A 20,923-nucleotide genomic window follows, 5' to 3' on the forward strand; every position below is an offset into this window, starting at 1 on the left:
CAGGTCAATCACTTGATGTGGCCTCTTACTGGCAACATTAGTGGTGGATTTTGTACGCTTAGGGGCCATGATGAACAAACAACACGAGACTAAATCAACCACAAGAGAAAATGATGCAATCGGGAGATGCAGTAAACATGAGATGCATGAGGCTGCTGCCAGCATGACACAGCATACTGTTTCACAGTGAACTTCTTTTTTTATAAGTGGAAAGAGTACACTCTAAAATAACGATAAAAAGTATAGTATAGTAAACACATAAACGGCTAACAGTTGTTTATTATCATTATCAAGAAGTATGTACTGTACACAACTATATGTGCTATACTTTTATATGACTGGCAGTGCAGTGGTTTGTTTACACCAGCATCACCACAAACATGTGAGCAATGCATTGTGCTACGACTTCACAACAGCTATGATGTTTCTAGGCGATAGGAATTTTTCAGCTCCGTCATAATCTTACGGGACCATCATTGACCGAAACATTGTTATGTGGTGCATGACTGTATGTATTTGTCAACTTACCAAATTGTAGACTTAAAAATGGGTGAATTTCCATAGAAACACAAAGTAGAATGGTGGCTGCCAGGGGTTGGGGAGAAGGGAGATTGGGAGTTGTGGTTTAATGGGTAGAGTTTCAGTTCTGCAAGATGCAAAAATCCTGGAGATTGGTTGCAAAATAACGTGAATATACTTAACACTACTGAACTGTACACTTAGAAATAGCTAATATAGTAAATTTTGTTATGTATTTTTTTAACCACAATTTTTTTAAAAAGGGGGAATTTCCTCAGGACTGTCAAGGTTATGAAAAACAAGTAAGGAATGAAAAACTGTCAGAGAGCTCCGGAGACTGAGGAGGTAATGAAAATTACATGCAATGTGGTACCCTGGGTCAGATTCTGGAAGAGAAAGAGGACATTAATGGAAAATAAGTGAAATCCAAATAAAGTCTGGAGTTTACTTGATAGTAATGTACCAATGTGAATTTCGTAGCTTTGACAAATTTACCGTAATAATGTAAAGTGTTAACAATGGGGGAAACCAGGTGAGAAGTTTACAGGAACTCTCTATGCTATTGATGCAACATTTCTGTACATCTAAAATTATAAGTTTATTTTTAAGAAGGGGGAATTTTACTACATGTAAATATAGTAAATGTAACCTCAATAAGGATGGTTAAAAAACATGTGACTAGTACACAGATCTTGGTTTCTAATACCATTTGCCAATCAAAGGAACCAAGGGTTCTTAGACATACGGCTGAATCTAAGGTTGGGCAAGAAAAATACAATGTGAGGCGGAGCATCTTGTAGAGTCAGAATAAGGAAATGCTCAAAAAATGTAAGGATGGGGCACGACAAAGGGATTCAGGAGCCAACCTGAAAGAGCTCCAAATGGTCAAAGCAGCAACAATTTGACAGCAAAATAAACCACGCAATATTGCATTATAACCCAAAGTATAAAATAAATATACATGAGTCCTTGGTGATCACAGAAGAGGTGTCAAATGACAATAAGGAGTTATTGTTGTAGATGGATATTGATATATCTATGGGTGATCTGGACATACTCAAGCAAAAACACAAGTAGGAGGATAGATATAATGGGGACGGCAGCAAGTTGATGATTGTTGAGATGGTAGGATACATATAGACTGTTGTTGTAATATCTTCATTACTTTTGTATTTTAGTATTTTCATAATAAAAAGTTTAAAGCCACAGAAAGGAGAAAAGGTAGACCATCCAGATTATGTGTGTATGTGTGGTGAGGGGTGGAGAAGCAGAGAATTAACTTTTTAAATTATCAGTTCAATTCTCAGTAACAGGAAAAGACGTAATGATGAATGTTAAAACTGAACTCAACTGTGGGGTTACAAACGGTATCCCATTACATCATTTTTATCATGCATGTCCCCATTTTGGTGGTTTACTATATGAATATCTTAATGAAGCACATACACAATTTTAGAATTAACTAATTTTCTGTTTTACACATTTTTTAAGTTCTTCCACTCTGTAGTAGATGTTGCACTTGCAGGAAAATGGCAAACTGGCAGTTCAGATATCCATAAAAATGTTAACAGGCTTAAATCAGGGGCTGTACCAAGAGCAAACAGGCTTTAAATCCTGACTCACCGACTTGCAAGCTATGTAATGTTTTTCTAAGGCATAAATTTCATCCTATAAAAAACAGATTAATTACATCACCTAGGTGGTCAGAACTACTGTAAGGACTAAATGCACATAAAGTGCTTCTCAGAATACTTATGATAAATTAGTTGAGACTATTACCAAACCACAGTGCCAAATAGATAACATTAACAACATTCCTACCAAATTTAAAGTCCACATAAAAAACAGATTTGCATTGTTAAACTTAACTGACTGAGAACCAGAAGAACTATAGACTGAAACCAGGAATATTAAGGAAGAATGCAAAAAGACAATGCCTCAAGTCAAAATAAAAGAAAGATCAAGATGGATGACAGAAGAAACACTAAACATTGTTAAGGACAGGTGAGAAGCAAAAGTAAAAGGTAACAAAAGTAGGGTTGGAATCCTGAAGCCAGTTTTTTAGCAACTGTCACATAGAGATAAAGAGAACCAGTATAACGGCCAATGCAAAGAGTTAGAACCACAAAAAACAAACAACGTGAGGTCTCTTCCAGAAGATTCAAGAAATCAAAGGGAAATTTAAACCTAGATTAGGAATGCTGAATGACCAAGAGGGAAGCACAGTGTCTGATCAGAAGGTGGCAACAATATACTGAAGATCTATACAGATGAGGTAAAGGGTGACAGATGCCTTTGACGAAGAGTCCTATAAGGAAGAATCTGTAATTTGAGAAACTGAAATGACAGCTGCCCTGAAAGTACTGGGAAGAAGTAAGTCACCAAGGGTAGAAGGGATATTGATATGATTACTTCAAGCTACAGAGACTGAATCTATCAAAATCCTAACAAGAATACACCAACAAATATGGAAAACAAAACAAGGGCCTGCAAACTGGAAATGCACAACACATATCCCCATCCCCAAGAAAGGAGAGCCAAGGAATGTGGTAACTCTAGGACCACTGCTCTAATTTCCCATGCAGGTAAAGTGTTGCTCGAGGTGCTGCAACAAAGGCTTTTACCTTACATGGAGCAAGAAATGCCTGAAGTCCAAGCTGGATTTTGAAAACAGAGAGGCACGAGAGATCTAATTGCAATTTTTTGTTGGCTACAGGAGTGCTCCAAAGAATTTCAAAAGGTTAGTCTATGTTTCATAAACTACAGTAAAGCCTTTGTGTGGATCATGAAAAGCTATGGGCTGCTCTGAAAGAAACGGGGGTGCCTCAGCACTTAATGGTCCTGATGTGTGACCTGTATTGTGGACAAGAAGCCACTGTCAGGACAGAGGATGGAGAGACAGAATGGTTTCCCATAGGCAAAGATGTCAGACAAGGGTGCATTTTATCTCTCTATCTGTTTAATTTGCATGAAGAACATATCATATGAAAAGCTGGGCTAGACTTAGGATGAAAGAGGACTGCAAATTCACGGAAAACAATCTAAGACACGCAGATGACACCATCTTACAGGCAGAAAGCAGCAAAGACTGGAAACGACTTCTGACAGAAGTGAAAGAACGTGCCAAAGCAGGACTGCATTTGAACATCAAGGAGACAAAAATCATGACTACAGAACTACACAACTTTAACCTAGACAATGAAAACATCGAAATTGTTAAAGATTTTGTTTACCTTGGTTCAGTCATCAATGGAAATGGAGACTGCAGCCAAGAAATCAAGAGAAGGCTGAGACTCAGAAGGGCAGCAATGAAACAATTAGGAAAGATCATCAAGTGTAAGGAAGAGTCATATGAGACCAAGGCCAAGATTATCCACACTATCATATTCCCAATTACCATATACACGTGCAGAGGCTGAACGGTGAAGAAGGCTGACAGGAAAAAAACTGATTCATCTGAAATACAGTGTTGGAAGAGAGCTCTATGGATACCCTGGACCACTAGAAAGACAAACAAGCGGGTCCTAGAGCAAATTAAGCCTGAACTATTGCTGGAGGCAAAAGTGATAATACTGATGCTCTCCTACTTTGTACACATCATGAGAAGGCAGGATTCTTTGGAAAAGACAATAACGCTGGGAAAAGTAGAAAGCAGAGGAAAAGAGGAAGACCAAATATGAAATTGACTGATTCCAGAAGGAAGCCACAGGCACAAGTCTACAGGAGTTGTGTAGGGTTGAGGACAGGACATGCTGGACCCACTCATTCACAGAGTTGGAGCCAACCCAACAGCATGTAACAACATCACCAAATTATACAAATTACATTTGAACTTACTCAGAATTACAAAGAGTTCAACATTTCAGTAATTTCTTCTCTTTTCCTACACAGGACTCTCCTTACCTGCACAGATGTATCAGTGACTTCTATAAATATCATATTTGAAACTTCTACCAGAAAACTTGAACTAGGTCATGTGATTGTTTAAGTATTAGAAGAGAGGGACAGAGAAGATAGGAAGGATGGGTAAGTGAGAAGATGACTGCCTGGCTAGGAATTCCATAAAAAAGCCGTTAAAACTAATAAATGAATTCAGCAAAGTAGCAGGACACCAATGTCAACACACAAAACTCAGTTGCATCCGTATACACAAACAATGAATAACCTGCCAAGGAAATTAAGAAAACAATTCCATTTACAATACCGTCAAGAAGAATAAAATACTTAGGAATTAAGCAAAGAGGTGAAAGTCTTACACACTGAAAACTACAAAACACTGATATGAGAAATTAAAGAAGTCATTAAAAAATGGAATGACATACCATGTTCATGGATTGGAAGATTTATTATTGTCAAGATGTCAGTGCTATCCAAAGTGATCTACATTCAATGCAATCCCTGTGAAAATCCCAACAACACAGAAACGGAAAAACCCATCCTAAAATTCATATGGAATCTCAAAGGAACCCGAACAGCCAAAACAATCTTGAAAAAGAAGAAAGAGTTGGAGGACTCACACCCCAATTTTAAAACTTACTATAAAGCTACAGTAACCAAAACAGTATGGTACTGGCATAAAGACAGACATACACACAGACCAAAGGAACAGACCAGAGAGCCCAGAAATAAACCACTGCATATATCATCAAGTGATTTTTGACAAGGGTGCCAAGACCATTCAATGGGGAGAGGAATGTCTTTTTAACAAATGGTTCTGGGAAAACTGGATATCCACAGGCAAAAGAATGAAGTTGGGCTCTTCCTCACACCATATACAAAATGCAACTCAAAATGCATCAAAGACCTAAACATAAGAGCTAAAACCATAAAACTCCTAGAAAAAAACAGGGCAAAAGCATCATGACATTGGATTTGGCAATGATTTCTTAGATATGACACCAATGGCACAGGCAACAAAAGAAAAAATAGACAAATTAGACTATATGAATACTAAAAACTTTTATGCATCAAAAGATCCTATCAACAGAGTAAAAGAGCCACACACAGAATGAGAGAAAGTACTTGCAAACCATATGTGATATGAGATTAATATTCAGAATACACGATGAAACCCAAAATTCAACAACAAAAAACAAACACCCTGATTCAAAATTGGGCACGACTTGAATAGACTTTCTCCAAAGAAGATACACAAATGGCCAATAAGCACATGAAAAGATGGTCAACATTACTAATCATTAGAGAAATGCAAATCAAAACAATGAGACACCACTTCACATCCACCAGTCTGGCTGTTAATGGAAAAAAACAAAACAAAATAACAAGTGTTGGTGAGGACGCAAAAAATTGGAACCCTTGTGCAATGTGAGTGGCAACATAAAATGATGCAGCTACGGCGGAAAACAGAACAGTGGTTCCTCAAAAATTAAAAACAAAATTACCATATGATCCAGGTGACGTCAGCATCATGGTGGAGTGAGCTTCCCCCATTGAACTTTCCCCCTCTAAGAAACAACAAAAAGGACACTCAACAGAAAGTCTATTCCAACAGAAGCTATTCACACAACACAGGGGACGTCTCAGGCACCCAGGCAGCCGTACACCCAAGGACGGAGATCCTGGAATCTACAGAAAAAGTGGAAGGAGGTAACAGGAGCTCCTTTCCTTTCCCAAGGACTGCGACGCAGAGACTGAGACCACACGGCTCTCAGAGGAGGGGGAGGGGCGGGTCGCCACGTGAAAAACAGCGCTCTCCAAGACCCCTCACAGCCCGAGGGGATCCCCCTATGGAGGGAGAGGAACTGTTGCAAGAGTAGTTTCAACAAGCTAGCCCTTCAGGAGAGCTGAGAGCGACAGCGAGGCGAGAAACCTCTGAGATCGGGGAGGCGAAAGTAAGCGCCCCTCCCCCACCTGGCCCGCCCAACTGGCGCTTCAGCACAACGGCGGTTCAGCTCAGCCCTGTCCCCTGAGGCAGTGGCCCCAGGCCCCCAGGCCCCACCAGCAGGGGCAGCGTGACCGCCTCAAGCCCACAGGCAGCGGCCCCCAGACGCCCAGCCTGACCAACTGTGGGGCAAGCCTGCACCCCTGCACCTGAGACAGTGGCAGCTTAGTCCCCACCATGCCACAGCCCCAGCTGCTCCAGCTGGACCAAGCCATGGCCCCAGCTCTTTCGGCTGGAACATGCCCCGCCCCCAGCTCCTTCAGCTTGACCGCCCCCCCTCGCCCGGGCTCCAGCTGCTTCGGCTTGGCCTGTGGGCAGCCTCCAGCCGACTTGGCGCCAGCAACTTCGGCCCACCGCACTCCAGCTCCAGCTTCTTTGGCCCAGCAGCGATCCAGTTCCTCCTTCTTCGGCCCAGCTCACTGCAGTTCCAGCTTCTTTGGCCCAGCGGCACTCCAGCTTTTCCTTCCTTGGCCCAGTGCACTCCAGTTCCAGCTTCTTTGGCCCAGTGGCTCTCCAGCTCCTCCTTCTTCAGCCCAGCGCGCTCCAGTTCCAGCTTCTTTGGCCCAGCGGCACTCCAGCTTTTCCTTCCTCGGCCCAGCGCGCTCCAGTTCCAGCTTCTTTGGCCCAGCGGCACTTCAGCTGCAGTTGCTTCAACCCACCCGCACCTGAGCCCCAGCTGCTTCGGCCTAGCTGCTCTCCAGCTCCAGCTCTTTCCACGCTTCCTCCCCAGCAGCCTCCACTCAGCCACACAGCAGATCAGCCAGGGGCCGACAAGAGTGCCCATGGATTGAGGCGGGCCAGAATCCACAGCCCTTGACCCCCATGCAGCGGCAGCAAGAGGAAATTGCGAACATATATTTTCACTATGAGGAAAGTTAAGCCAACCCCAATAGGCACCATGCAAAAATATAGTAAATCTCCAGACCAAAAGGAAAATGACAAGCACCCAGAAGTCAACCCAGAAAGCACAGAAATGTATAATCTTAACAACAGAGAATTCAAAATAGCCATCATAAAAAAGCTTAATGAAATACAGGAAAACACAGACAGACAATTCAGTGAAATCAGGAGTATCCTCACAAAACAGATTGAAACTATAAAAAAAAACCAATCAGAAATCTTAGAGATGACAAACACAATAGAGGAGATAAAGACAAATTTAGTAGAATTAAGCACCAGACCTGACAATATGGAGGAAAGAATTAGCAATATTGAGGACAGCAATACAGAATGGCTCCAGATGGAGGAAGAAAGAGAACTAAGACTAAAAAGAAATGAAGAAACCCTCCAAGAAATATCTGACCCAATTAGGAAATCCAACATAATGATTATAGGAATTCCAGAGGGAGAAGAGAGGGAAAAAGGAGCAGAGAAATAATATCTGAGATATTGTTCAAAGAAATAATATCTGAGAACTTCTCAAATCTGGGAAGGAGCTGGAAATACTAGTGAATGAAATCAATAGATCTCCTAAATATATCAACACGAAAAGAGCCTCTCCAAGGCATATAGTAGTAAAGCTGGCAAAAGGCAACGACAAAGAAAAAATATTAAGGGCAGCTAGACAAAAAAAAAATAACAAAGGATCTCCTATCAGGTTCTCAGCCAATTTCTCAACAGAAACCTTACAGGCTAGGAGAGAGTGGAACGATATATTCAAAATTCTGAAGGACAAAAACTTTCAGCCAAGAATACTCTATCCAGCAAAAATATCCTTCAGATATGATGGAGAAATAATAACTATCCCAGATAAACAAAAGCTAAGGGAGTTCACTGCCACAAGACCCCCACTACAAGAAGTGCTTAAGAAGGCCCTCATCCCTGATGGAAAAAAGAAAAAGAGGATTCAAAGTTTTGAATGAGGAGGAAAATAGGTCGTCAAAACCAGAAAAATTTCAGTCCTATATCAAAATAGAAGAGCAAACACTTAATTATAAAATCAAAGATCAACGGAAGGTAAGTACCACGCATAAATATAACCTCATCATGTTAAACACAAACTCACAACACAAGAAAGAATAAGATGTGACAACAATAACATAGAAGGGGAAGAGGAAAGGGATCGAATCGACTTTGTCTAACGGAATAAGAGGCCATCAAAAAATGGACTATCACATCCACGAGAGTTTTTATACAAACCTCATGGTAACGACTAACCAAATAATCAGAACAGAATCACACACAATACAGAAAGAGAAAACTAAGAGAACCCCCATACAGAACTACGAAACTTCACTGGTAGTCCGAAACACATGGGACGAAAAACAAAAGAAACACAAAAGAACCAGAAAGGGTGATAAAATAACAACAAGCCCCCATATATCAATAATTACCATAAATGTAAATGGACTGAACTCTCCAATCAAAAGACACAGAGTGGTGGGATGGATTAAAAAACAAGACCCAACAATATGCTGCCTCCAGGAAATGCATCTCAGCTCTAAAGACAAACACAGGCTCAGAGTGAAAGGATGGAAGACAATGCTCCAAGCTAATGGCAAACAAAAGAAACCAGGTGTTGCCATACTTATATCAAAGTTGACTTCAAGATAAAACAGGTAATGAGAGACAAAGAGGGGCATTATACAATGATAAAAGGGACACTCCACCAAGAAGACATATCACTTTTAAATATATATGCACCCAATACAGGAACACCAAGGTACATAAAGCAATTATTAACAAACCTAAAAGAAGATATTAACAACAACACAATAGTAGGGGATCTTAACGCCCCACTCTCATCAATCGACAGATCATCCAGACAGAAAATAAATAAGGAAACAATGGACCTAAATGAAAAACTAGATGAGACGGACTTAACAGACATATACAGAGTACTCCATCCAAACACAGCAGATTACACATTCTTCTCAAGCGTGCATGGAACATTCTCAAGAATAGACCATATGTTGGAAAACAAGGCATGCTTATATAAATTTAAGAAGATTGAAATCATAACAAGCATCTTTTCAGACCATAATGCCATGAAGTTAGAAATCAACTACAAGGGACAAACCGGGAAAGTGACAAAGCTGTGCAGACTCAACATCCTACTAAACCACCAATAGATCATTGATGAAATTAAAGGAGAAATCAAAGCATATCTGGAGACAAATGAAAATGAAAATACACCGTACCAACTCATACGGGATGCAGCAAAAGCAGTCCTGAGAGGGAAACTCATAGCAATACAGGCCCACTTTAACAAGAAAAAGCCCAAATAAGCAACCTCAAACTACGCCTAACAGAATTAGAAAAAGAGGAACAAACTAAGCCTAAAGTCAGCAAAAGGAGGGAAATAATAAAAATCAGAGCAGAAATAAATGAAATTGGAATTAAAAAAACAGTAGAAAGGATCAATGAAACAAAGAGCTGGTTCTTTGAGAAGATAAACAAAATTGACAAACCCTTAGCCAGACTCACCAAGAAAAAAAGAGAGAAGGCTCAAATAAATAAAATTAGAAATGAAAAAGGAGAAATTACAACAGATACCACAGAAATACAAAAGATTATAAGAGAATACTATGAAAAACTATCCAACAAATTGGACAATCTAGAAGAAATGGATAAATTCCTAGACTCATGTAACCTCCCAAAACTGAATCTAGAAGAAATAGAGAACCTGAATAGACCAATTACAAGTAAAGAGATTGAAATAATAATCAAAAACCTCCCAAAAAATAAAAGTCCAGGACCAGATGGCTTCTCTGGAGAATTTTACCAAACATTCAAAGAAGACTTAATATCTATCCTTCTCAAACTATTCCAAAAAATAGAGGAAGATGAAACACTTCCCAACACATTCTATGAGGCCAACATCACCCTGATACCAAAGCCAGGCAAAGACAATACTAAGAAGGAAAACTACAGACCAATATCCCTGATGAACATAGATGCAAAAATCCACAACAAAATATTGGCAAACCGAATACAGCAATGCATTAAAAAGATCATACACCATGATCAAGTGGGATTTATACCAGGGACACAAGGATGGTTCAACATCTGCAAATCAATGTGATACACCACATTAACAAAACGAGGAATAAAAACCATATGATCATCTCAATAGATGCAGAGAAGGCTTTGAACAAGATCCAACACCCATTTATGATAAAACTCTCAACAAAGTGGGTATAGAAGGAAAGTACCTTAACATAATAAAGGCCATATATGACAAACCCACAGCCAATATCATACTCAATGGGGAAAAACTGAAAGCCATCCCTCTGAAAACAGGGACAAGACATGGGTACCCACTCTCGCCACTCTTATTCAACATAGCACTGGAGGTTCTGGCCAGAGCAATTACACAAGAAAAAGGAATAAAAGTAATCCAAGTAGGTAACAAAGAAGTGAAACTCTCAGTTTGCAGATGACGTGATCTTATATATAGAAAGCCCTAAAGAATCCATTGGAAAACTATTAGAAATAATCAACAACTACAGTCAGTGGCAGGGTACAAAATCAACTTACAGAAATCAGTTGCATTTCTATATACCAACAATGAAGTAACAGAAAGAGAACTCAAGAAGACAATCCCATTTACAATTCCAACAAAAAGAATAAAATATCTAGAAGTAAATTTAACCAAGGAAGTGGAAGACCTATACAATCAAAACTGTAAGACATTATTGAGGGAAATCAATGTGACATAAAGAAACGGAAAAATATCCCATGCACTTGGATTGGAAGAATAAACATAGTTAAAATGTCCATCCTACCTAAAGCAATCTACAGAGTCAATGCAATCGCAATCAGAATCCCAAGGACATTCTTCACAGAAATAGAACAAAGAATACTAACATTCATATGGGGCAACAAAAGACCTTGTATAGCTAAAGCAATCCTGAAAAAGAAGAACAAGGCTGGAGGCATCACAATCCCTGACTTCAAAACATACTACAAAGCAGTAGTAATTAAAACAGCATAGTACTGGTACAAAAACAGACACACAGATCAATGGAACGAATTGAAAGTCCAGAAATAAAACCTCATATCTATGGGCAGCTCATCTTTGACAAAGGAGCTAAGGACATACAGTGGAGAAAGGAAAGTCTTCACTAAATGGTGCTGGGAAAACTGGACAGCCACTTGCAAAAGAATGAAAGTAGACCATCGTCGTTTGCCATACACAAAAATTAACTCAAAATGGATCAAAGACCTGAAGGTAAGACCTGAAACTATAAAACTCCTGGAGGAAAATATAGGTAGCACACTACTCACAATCAGCCATAAAGGGATCTTCTTGAATTTCATGTCTACTCAGACAAGGGAAACTAAAGAAAAAATAAACAAGTGGAACTTCATCAGATTAAAGAGCTTCTACAAGGCAAATGAAACCAGGATCAAAATGAATAGGGAACCCACCAGCTGGGAAAAAATATTTGCAAACCAGATATCTGACAAGGGACTAATCTCCATAATACATAAAGAATTCACACAACTGAATAACAAAAAAACAAACAACCCAATCAAAAAATGGGCAGAGGAAATTAACCGACCCTCCTACAAAGAAGATATACAGATGGCCAATAGGCACATGCAAAGATGCTCAACATCACTAATCAGGGAAATGCAAATCAAAACCACACTAACATATCACCTTACACCCGTTAGAATGGCTATAATCACCAAGACAAAAAGCAACAAATGCTGGAGAGGCTGTGAAGAAATGGGAACCCTAATCCACTGCTGTTGGGAATGCAAACTGGTGCAGCCTCTATGGAAAACAGTATGGAGATTCCTCAAAAAATTAAAAATAGAAATACCTTATGATCCAGCTATCCCACTACTGGGTATCTACCCAATGAACCTGAAATCAACAATCCAAAGAGGCTTATGCACCCCTATGTTCATCGCAGCATTAGTCACTATAGCCAAGACATGGAAGCAACCCAAGAGTCCCTTGACTGATGAATGGATAAAGATGTGGTAATATATATACCATGAAATACTACTCAGCCATAAAGACAGACAAAATCGTCCCATTTGCAACATGGATGGACCTGGAGGGTATTATGTTAAGTGAAATAAGCCAGAAAGAGAAAGACAAACAGGGCATGATTTCACTCATATGTGGAAGATAAACCAACACCCAGACAGATAGAACTGTTTGGTGGGTACCAGGGGCTAGAGGAGGTGGGGGGTGAGCATAAGGGGTGGAGGGATGCACTTATATGGTGACTGATAAACAATAATGTACAACAAAAATTTCACACACACACACAAAAATTACCATATGATCCAGCATTTCTGAGTATATACCCAAAGGAAGAGAAAGCAGGGACTTCAACAGATATTTGTACACCCATGTTCATGGCAGCATTATTCACGATAACCAAACAGTGCTAACAACCCAAAAACCAACAGATGAATCAAGAAAATGTGAGAAGTACATACAACAGAATATTATTCAGCCTTAAAAACACTACTTCTGACACGTTACAACCCCGGACGAACCTTGAAAACACTATGCTAAGTGAAATAAGCCAGACACAGAAAGACAAATATTGCATGATTCCACTTATATGAGGTACCTGGAACAGTAAAATTCATAGAGACAGAAAGGAGAACAGTGGTTACCAGGGACTGGGAGTAAGGGGAGAATGAGGAGTCACTATTTAATGGGGACAGTTTCAGTTTGGGATAATTAAAAAGTTCTGGAGATGGACAGTGTTGATGGTTGCACAATAACGTGAATGCACTTAATGCCAGTGGACTGTACACTTACAAATGGCTAAAATAAATTTTTTTTTTTTTTTGAGAGGAAGATCAGCCCTGAGCTAACATCCGTGCTAATCCTCCTCTTTTTGCTGAGGAAGACCAGCTCTGAGCTAACATCTATTGCCAATCCTCCTCCTTTTTTTCTCCCCAAAGCCTCCTTTTTTTCTCCCCCAAAGTTGTATGTCATAGCTGCACATCCTTTTAGTTGCTGTATGTGGGACGCGGCCTCAGCATGGCCGGAGAAGCGGTGCGTCAGTGCGCGCCCAGATCTGAACCCCGGCTGCCAGCAGCAGAGCACGCGCACTTAACCGCTAAGCCACGGGGCCGGCCCTAAAATAAACTTTATGTTATGTATATTTTACCACAATTAACAAAATATATATATGCTCAAGTTGGGTGATGTAGGGCTTAGACACAAATTAAAGCCAGTTAAGGACATGGAGAGTGATGGGAAGATGGTATTTTAAACCACATGGTCAGAGAAGGCCTCGCATGAAATGACTTCTGAGCAGAGACATGAATGAGTAAGAAAGAGAGGTCGGAGGTTTATGGGACAGCACCACTCCAGCCAGAGAAAAGAATGGAAAAGGTCCAGATGCAGAAGCATAACTGTCATCTCTGAGGAACAAGTGAGGCTGGCAGAGACAAATGGAGGGGGAGATACAGGAGAAAAATGTAGGCTGAATGGTAAAGCTAGGTGACTGAGCAGACATAGGGCCTTCCAGGCCCCTTAAATACTCTGGATTTTACTGAGTCAAATGGGAAGCCAGCAGATGGTTTGAAGCAGAGGGGTGACATGATATGACTGATGTTTTCAAAGGGTCTCTCTGGTTGCTGTGTGGAGAAGAGATTATCCAGAACAGAGGCAGAATAATGGGGCTGTTACCTACAAAGACTTCAGCTGCCCAGTTCTCACCTGAGTGACTACCTCGTTGAGCCTGAATCTCCTTCACTGAAAGCTTTTCCTCTCTCTCCAACTGGGATATCATATCTGGTTTGGAGGACTGATGCCCTGTGAAAAGATTTAAATGAAAACATTAAAGACAAAAAGTACTGAGAAACTCTGGTTCCAATCCCATAATGTAAGGCTCTGCCCCTCGCCCACAGCACCGTTTATCAAACATTGTTTATCACGACCCATTGTAAGAAATACATTTAGTATCATTAGAAATACATCACTATCACTGCAATATTGTGATCGCTAAGAAATGTATTTGGTCTTCGTCCACAGTTCCTGGCTCACAGGTCCCAGAACCCTTGGAATTTTCTAAGTGTTGAGAGTGATCCAGGTGTCTCTTATTCGTTAATGAAGGTGACTTCTGGACCCCACCCAAGGGTGAGAGCTGGCTGCCTGGAGAACCAGCCACATGAACAGAGGATTGGAACTTTCAATCCAACCTCAATTTCTGGGGAGGGAAGAGGGACTTGAGGTTGAATCAACTGCCAATGGCCAATGACTTAATCAATCATGACTACATAATGAAGCCTCCATAAAAACCCAAAAGGAGGGGCTGGCCCGGTGGCACAAGCAGTTAAGTGCATGCGCTCTGCTGCAGTGGCCCGGGGTTCAGATCCCGGGCGCGCACCGACGCACCACTTGTCAGGCCATGCTGTGGTGGCGTCCCATATAAAGTGGAGGAAGATGGGCACAGATGTTAGCCCAGGGCCAATCTTCCTCAGCAAAAAGAGGAGGATTGGCATGGATGTTAGCTCAGGGCTGATCTTCCTCTCCAAAAAAATACAACACCCAAAAGGACAGCTCATTGGTCCTTCTTTGGAGAGCTTCCACACTGGGAAATCAGAACACTTCCGCGTGCCACTGTGCCGGGCCCCAAGCTCCACGAGGACAGAAGCTCCTTTGTTTAGGGCCTCGTCCTATGTAGCTCTTTATCTGGCTGCTGACTGGATCCTTTAATATCCTTTGTAATGAATCAGTAATGACAGGAGTAAACCGGTTTCCTTGGGTTCTGTGAGCCGTTTGAGGAGAGGGTTGTGGGAACCTCTGATTTATAGCCAATTGGTAAGAACCTGGACTTGTGCTTGGCATCCTGAGTTGGAGGGGGTCCTTGGAACCTCCAGTTTCTGGCTGGTCGGTCAGAGGCACAGGTAACAACCTGGGTTGCGACCAATATCTGAAGTGGATGGCAGTCTTCTGGGAGAGAGCCCTCTACCTGTGGAATCTATCTCCAGGTAGACAGTATCAGAACTGAACTGAATTCTCAGACACCCTGCTGGCGCCTGAGAACCGCTTGTTGGTGCAGGGAAGCCTCCACATGCACACGTTGGAATTGGGTCCAGGAACCCCTCTGCAACCATATAAATTATTGAAATAACAGATTAAATAACCTGTTTCTAACCAAAGTCTGTTTTCATCACATCCTTTCCAGAGTCTGACATCCTTAGTGTGAACAACAGTTACAGCTATGATGTGCACCATTCTTGCTAAGGAGCTCTGATACTGTTACTATACTCTATATTATTATAAGAATGTTGATGCAACTTACTAAATTAATTGCAAGACCCACCAATGGATCATGATCCACAAGTTTAAAAAATATAAATGAAATAAGCCAGGTGAAGCCAATGCAACTGTTCATTTATAGTTCATTTGGAAAAGATAACATAACAAGACTAGAAACATCTTATCTTTATGAGACATCATCTATGTCTCCAAAGAAACTGGAAAACTCTGATCCTTAAGGAGGCCTGAAGCCTTGAACTAGTGGGCAGAGGCCAGGGGTGCTATTAACATCCCAAAATGCACAGGACAGTCCCCACAACAAAGAATTCTCTGTCCCAAAATGTCACTAGTGCCGAGGCTGAGAAACCCTGCTTGAGGATGACTTATGGTGATTCTGTCCTCACCCACGGAGACCAGGTTCCTGAAGTTCTCCAGCATCACGTCTCGGTACAGCTGCCTCTGGGTAGGGTCCAGCAGCCCCAGCTCCTCCTCACTGAAGGTCACAGCCACGTCCTTGAACGTCAGTGCCTCCTACAACACCAAACACACTCCACCTCAATCTTACACCCAATGGCCACTGGGAGAAGAGTAGCACTGAGAAGGTGGGGGAGACACGTGGGAAGCTATTCTAGATTCTGAGGAACCTAAACAACTCTTTCTAGTAGTTCTCACCTTCCCCTTCCACCATCACACCAAAAACGCTGGGGGGGTGAAGGGAGAGGGAAGGAACAAAAGGAAAAGAAAAATACCTTGCGTACATGTAACATGGTGCCTTGTATATAGTTGAGTCTCTAGAACTGTCACTGTTAAATCATGGCATACACACGTTATACAATTTGACTGAGAGTGCCAAATTTTGTAAGAAATTTTGAGTTAATTTAGTCCCAACAGTATCTAATAGTGCCTATCTCCTTCTGTCACTGGGGAGAACCACTATTTCGTCAATGCCAGCCAACCTAACAGGCCTTCAGTGCCCCTCCAGGGCGGGCATGCAGTTCATTCTCTGTTCTCGGGAACACGCCCTATCTGTCAACTGCAGCAGCATCCAGCGTCACGGTTAAGAGCACAGGCTCTGGAGACTGCCTGCCTCAGTTCACCCTCTAAGGCCCTGTCCATCACGAGCTTTGTGACCTTGGACAAGTCACCTAACTTCTCCATATGTCAATTCCTCATCTGTATGACAGTACTACCTCATAGGGTACTTGAAGGGATTAAATGAGAATGCGTAAAGGACTTAGGATAGTATCTGACACGTATCAAGTACTTAAAAAATGTCAGCCATCACTATTATTGTCACTATTCCTGGGTGCATGGTATTCCATAAAAGTGATGATCTAATATATTTAACCATTCTAAATAATTAAATAACACAATAATTTTAAAAATTTAAATTTTTAATAATGTCCCAAAAAACATATTTTTACATGGGTCTCAGCCAACATTTCTGGTTGTTTCCTTAGGATAAGTTTCAAGAAGTAGCAATTGCACTGTCAAAAAATATGCAACTTGCAGCCGGCCCGGTGGCGCAAGCGGTTACGTGCGCACGCTCCGCTGCGGCAGCCTGGGGTTCGCCGGCTCGGATCCCAGGCGTGCACCGACGCACTGCTTGTCACGCCATGCTGTGGCGGTGTCCCATATCAAGTAGTGGAAGATGGGCATCGATGTTAGCCCAGGGCCAGTCTTCCTCAGCAAAAAAAAGAGGAGGATTGGCAGATGTTAGCTCAGGGCTGATTTTCCTCAAAAAAAAAAAAAATGGACCTTTATTTTGCTAGTAAATTGGCAATTTTCCCAATTAACTCTTCCTGTAAGAGATTAGAAGTGTCCCTGATTCTCCATACTCTGGCTAAAACTGGACATTATCTTATTTTTTAAATCTTGGGCAACTGGGTAAGTGATAAAAACAGCTTTTTAAAAAATTTCCATTTACTTAACTTTTTAAAAAGATCGTCTTTTGATATATATTTTTCACATATTGCCTATTCATTTCCTTTGCTCATAATCCTACTGGGGTACCTTTTGCATCAATAAGATTCCTATTGAGAATATCAAGCCTTTCTCTAGCATGTATAAATTCCCACCCTCACCCCTACTCCTGTTTCCTACTTGTCTCATAACTTTCTGTATGGTGTTTTTCTGTATGGAAATAAAAATTATTCATCTAAAGACTCCGCTCATCTCTACATTTGTTTTGCCTAGAGTTCTGAGCAGTTATGTACTAAAAATCAGTTGACACATCTGGCAAAGAAGAGACAGGGACTAAGAAAAGGAACTAGGTGGGGGCTGGCCCCGTGGCTTAGCGGTTAAGTGCGCGCGCTCCGCTGCTGGCGGCGGGGGTTCAGAACCCTGGGCACGCACCGATGTACCGCTTGTCCGGCCATGCTGAGGCGGCGTCCCGCATACAGCAACTAGAAGGATGTGCAACTACGACATAGAACTATCTACTGGGGCTTTGGGGGGAAAAAGGGAATTTAAAAAAAAAAAAACAAAGGAGGAGGATTGGCAATATATGTTAGCTCAGGGCCGGTCTTCCTCGGCAACAAAAAAAGAGGAAGATTGGCATGGATGTTAGCTCAGAGCTGATCTTCCTAAAAACAAAAAAAAAAGAGGGGCCGGCCCGGTGGCGCAAGCGGTTAAGTGCACGCGCTCCGCTGTGGCGGCCCGGGGTTCGCTGGTTCGGACCCCGGGCGCGCACCGACGCACTGCTTGGCAAGCCATGCTGTGGCGGCGTTCCATATAAAGTGGAGGAAGATGGGCACAGATGTTAGCCCAGGGCCGTCTTCCTCAGCAAAAAAAAAAAAAAAGAGGAGGATTGGCAGATGTTAGCACAGGGCTGATCTCCTCACAAAAAAAAAAAAAAAAAAGAAAAGGAACTAGGTGAGGGGCAGTGTTATTTCTGGAGTCCTCCATCCAGCAGACATGCCAGGTACACTCTCAACGTGGCCTCAGGTCCCCGAATGGAGAAGTCGCTTTTCTTCTGGATCTCTCCATTTACCCTAATTGCACACCTGAAACTCCTGGCTTAGGCACTGGGAACCTGAGTGTCAGCTGGACTCTGAGTGGATCTCAGTAGGTATCTGAAGGTTCAGAAACCTGCTTCTTCATGTTAAAATGCAGATAAGACCACCGATACCCTCACACAGCTGCTCTATGGAGTAAACGCCTGGCAAGTCCCAGTGCTAAAGACTTTTAAAACTAAGTATGTACTTCTTTAAAATATACTAAAGTGTCAAGGAATAAAACGGATACTTAACTATAATACATACATGGTTTAACTTAGAAAAGAATCTAGCTCTTCTTGTTTGAAGACAACTAAAATTATTTTCTCCGAGTTCAGTATCAGTTGGATTCTGTTGCAGCAAGCCATACTTTAGACAATCTTTTCACAAAATGTGGGGCACCACATGTAAGAAAACAATTGAGTCCCCAAAACTTTAAGGAAAGAAAAAAATGGTCAAGTTCTCAGGTTCCTGTCTGGGAAGAAAGGTTATATGTAGGAAAACTGTCATTGCAAACATCTTAAAAATGGTACAATTCATAAACCACAAAAATAAGGAGAATGGGGAAAAATATGAGGTAAACTATGGAAAATGATGTGGTCATTGAAGTTGTAGGTGATACAAAATTAAACTTTAAAAACTCAAAATGGTACTTGAACTATGATTACAAATATATGCATTATAAATGTAAATGAAAAGGAATTTAGGAAAATGACAATAGCTGATTTGTAAACATGTTTATAATGTGCGAGTTGTTCTTCATTTTTTAAAAATATCGTTTAATTTTCAAACGATTATTTGAAAATAAAGAAAAAACAAGAGCCTGGCATATAGCAATTCCTTAAGTGCTTTTGGTTCCCTTTTACCGTTCCCAGGCAGGAGAAAATGTGTCCAATCTTTAAGAAATGAGATGTCATTTTAAAGAAACAGAAAAGCAAACCCAACTTACCTGGAACTTGGTCATTCTTTTCCTCTTCCTGCTGGGGAAAGGCAGAGATCTGGGAAGGCAAAACTGGGGAAGGGAAGGCCATCATGAGAGATGCTAGGGATGCTGCTGGTCCACGTGGCACTCCATGGCAACAGAAGATGCCGCCTTCTCTAGGCAGAGGCAGTGGCAACATAGTTTATTGAGAACAGGCGCTGATTCCAGCTTCCCCTGGGCCCCCTCAGCCAGCTGCCTGTGTTCATGAACAATCCGCACAACAGCCCTAACCCAAGAGCTTCTTGTAGCTCCCAGACTACTCCTGAGACTGGGTATCACGGGAAATGAGAGGCAGGCAGGCAGTATAACTTAATGGGGCCAAAATGCCTGGCAGTAAATCACAACCAATGAAAACCCCTCTAAGAACTGATGTTGCATTTAGATCAACAGCACACGGTTATTACACGATATTGGACACTTATTAAGGCCTCACATCAGTCACTCTGCAAAGCCGTGATCACGATTGTTCTCTATCTGGATAAACCACAGAGAACATTCCCTAGGATCCTGCTGAAGATAACTCTCCTTCCTAAACAAGAGTCTAGAAAGAGTGCAGGAATCCAGGAACAGCCCACATCGGTCAGTGATCAGTGAAGAGACTGCAGGGGTGCAAAAAATTCTCCCTTCTTCCCTTCTAGGTTGTTTTGCTGGTCTAACAATTAAATTGATATATGACAGATTAACAGAAGAAAAGCAAATTTAACTACCACACAGGAGCCTCATAAAGATATGAAGACTCAAAGGACAGCCAGGTAATTGAGCTTTATATATCCTGAACTACGGAAATGGGTGGGGGTCTGGGATACAAAGGGGAGGAAGGCCATTCACAGGAAGACAGAGGAGATGTTTAGAAAACAAAGGCTGCCCTGTTACGCAGATAAATTTCTTAGGTCAAAAGGTAACAGCTCTCTTCCTGGTACAGGCCTCGTTTCCCATGGAAATTTAGCCAGTTGAGGGGGCAGGAAAAGAGCTTTTCCTGAATCCGCTGGGTTTTGATTGCCTTTAGCTCAAAATAATCCTCCTGCCAAACTGGCATATTTGGGGCGACAAATTCTGGCCCCCTTCAGGACAGTGGCCCTGCAGCTGGACCTCCGACCCCATCCCGGGCTCGCAGGAGCTCCCCAACTCTCTGAGTACTCTCTGAGTACTACCATAGAATTATGGAAACATCCAACACTTTACTAGGCACGAGGCACTGTTTTTAAGCTTTCCATAAGTAATCTCATTTAATTCTCACAAGAACACCACTGGGAAGGAAATAATCCTTTTTAGCCATCAGGAAACAGAGGCGAGGAGAGAGCAAGTAACTTGCCCACTATTTTACCGGGAGGAAG

The 20,923-nt window shown here is 41.7% G+C and overlaps 1 protein-coding gene across 2 annotated transcripts in view; it reads right to left on the bottom strand.

Annotated features, from left to right (window-relative positions):
- The window catches only part of ZNF235 (zinc finger protein 235), a 38,133-nt gene that overhangs the window by 16,974 nt on the left and 236 nt on the right, over positions 1-20,923 (bottom strand). Inside the window, exons 2-4 of one of the 2 annotated variants that reach the window (XM_058529502.1) lie at positions 19,557-19,619; positions 16,016-16,142; positions 14,067-14,162 (exon numbers count right to left, since the gene is read on the bottom strand). In XM_058529502.1, coding sequence (XP_058385485.1) covers positions 14,067-14,162; positions 16,016-16,142; positions 19,557-19,571 — 238 coding nt within the window. In that variant the 5' untranslated portion in view covers positions 19,572-19,619. Of the gene's footprint in view, positions 1-14,066; positions 14,163-16,015; positions 16,143-18,874; positions 19,169-19,556; positions 19,620-20,923 lie in introns of those variants that run through there. The other variant, XM_058529503.1, reaches the window with a different exon arrangement.

The sequence above is a fragment of the Diceros bicornis genome, chromosome 34, assembly GCF_020826845.1.
Source record: "Diceros bicornis minor isolate mBicDic1 chromosome 34, mDicBic1.mat.cur, whole genome shotgun sequence".
Classification (NCBI taxonomy): domain Eukaryota; kingdom Metazoa; phylum Chordata; class Mammalia; order Perissodactyla; family Rhinocerotidae; genus Diceros; species Diceros bicornis.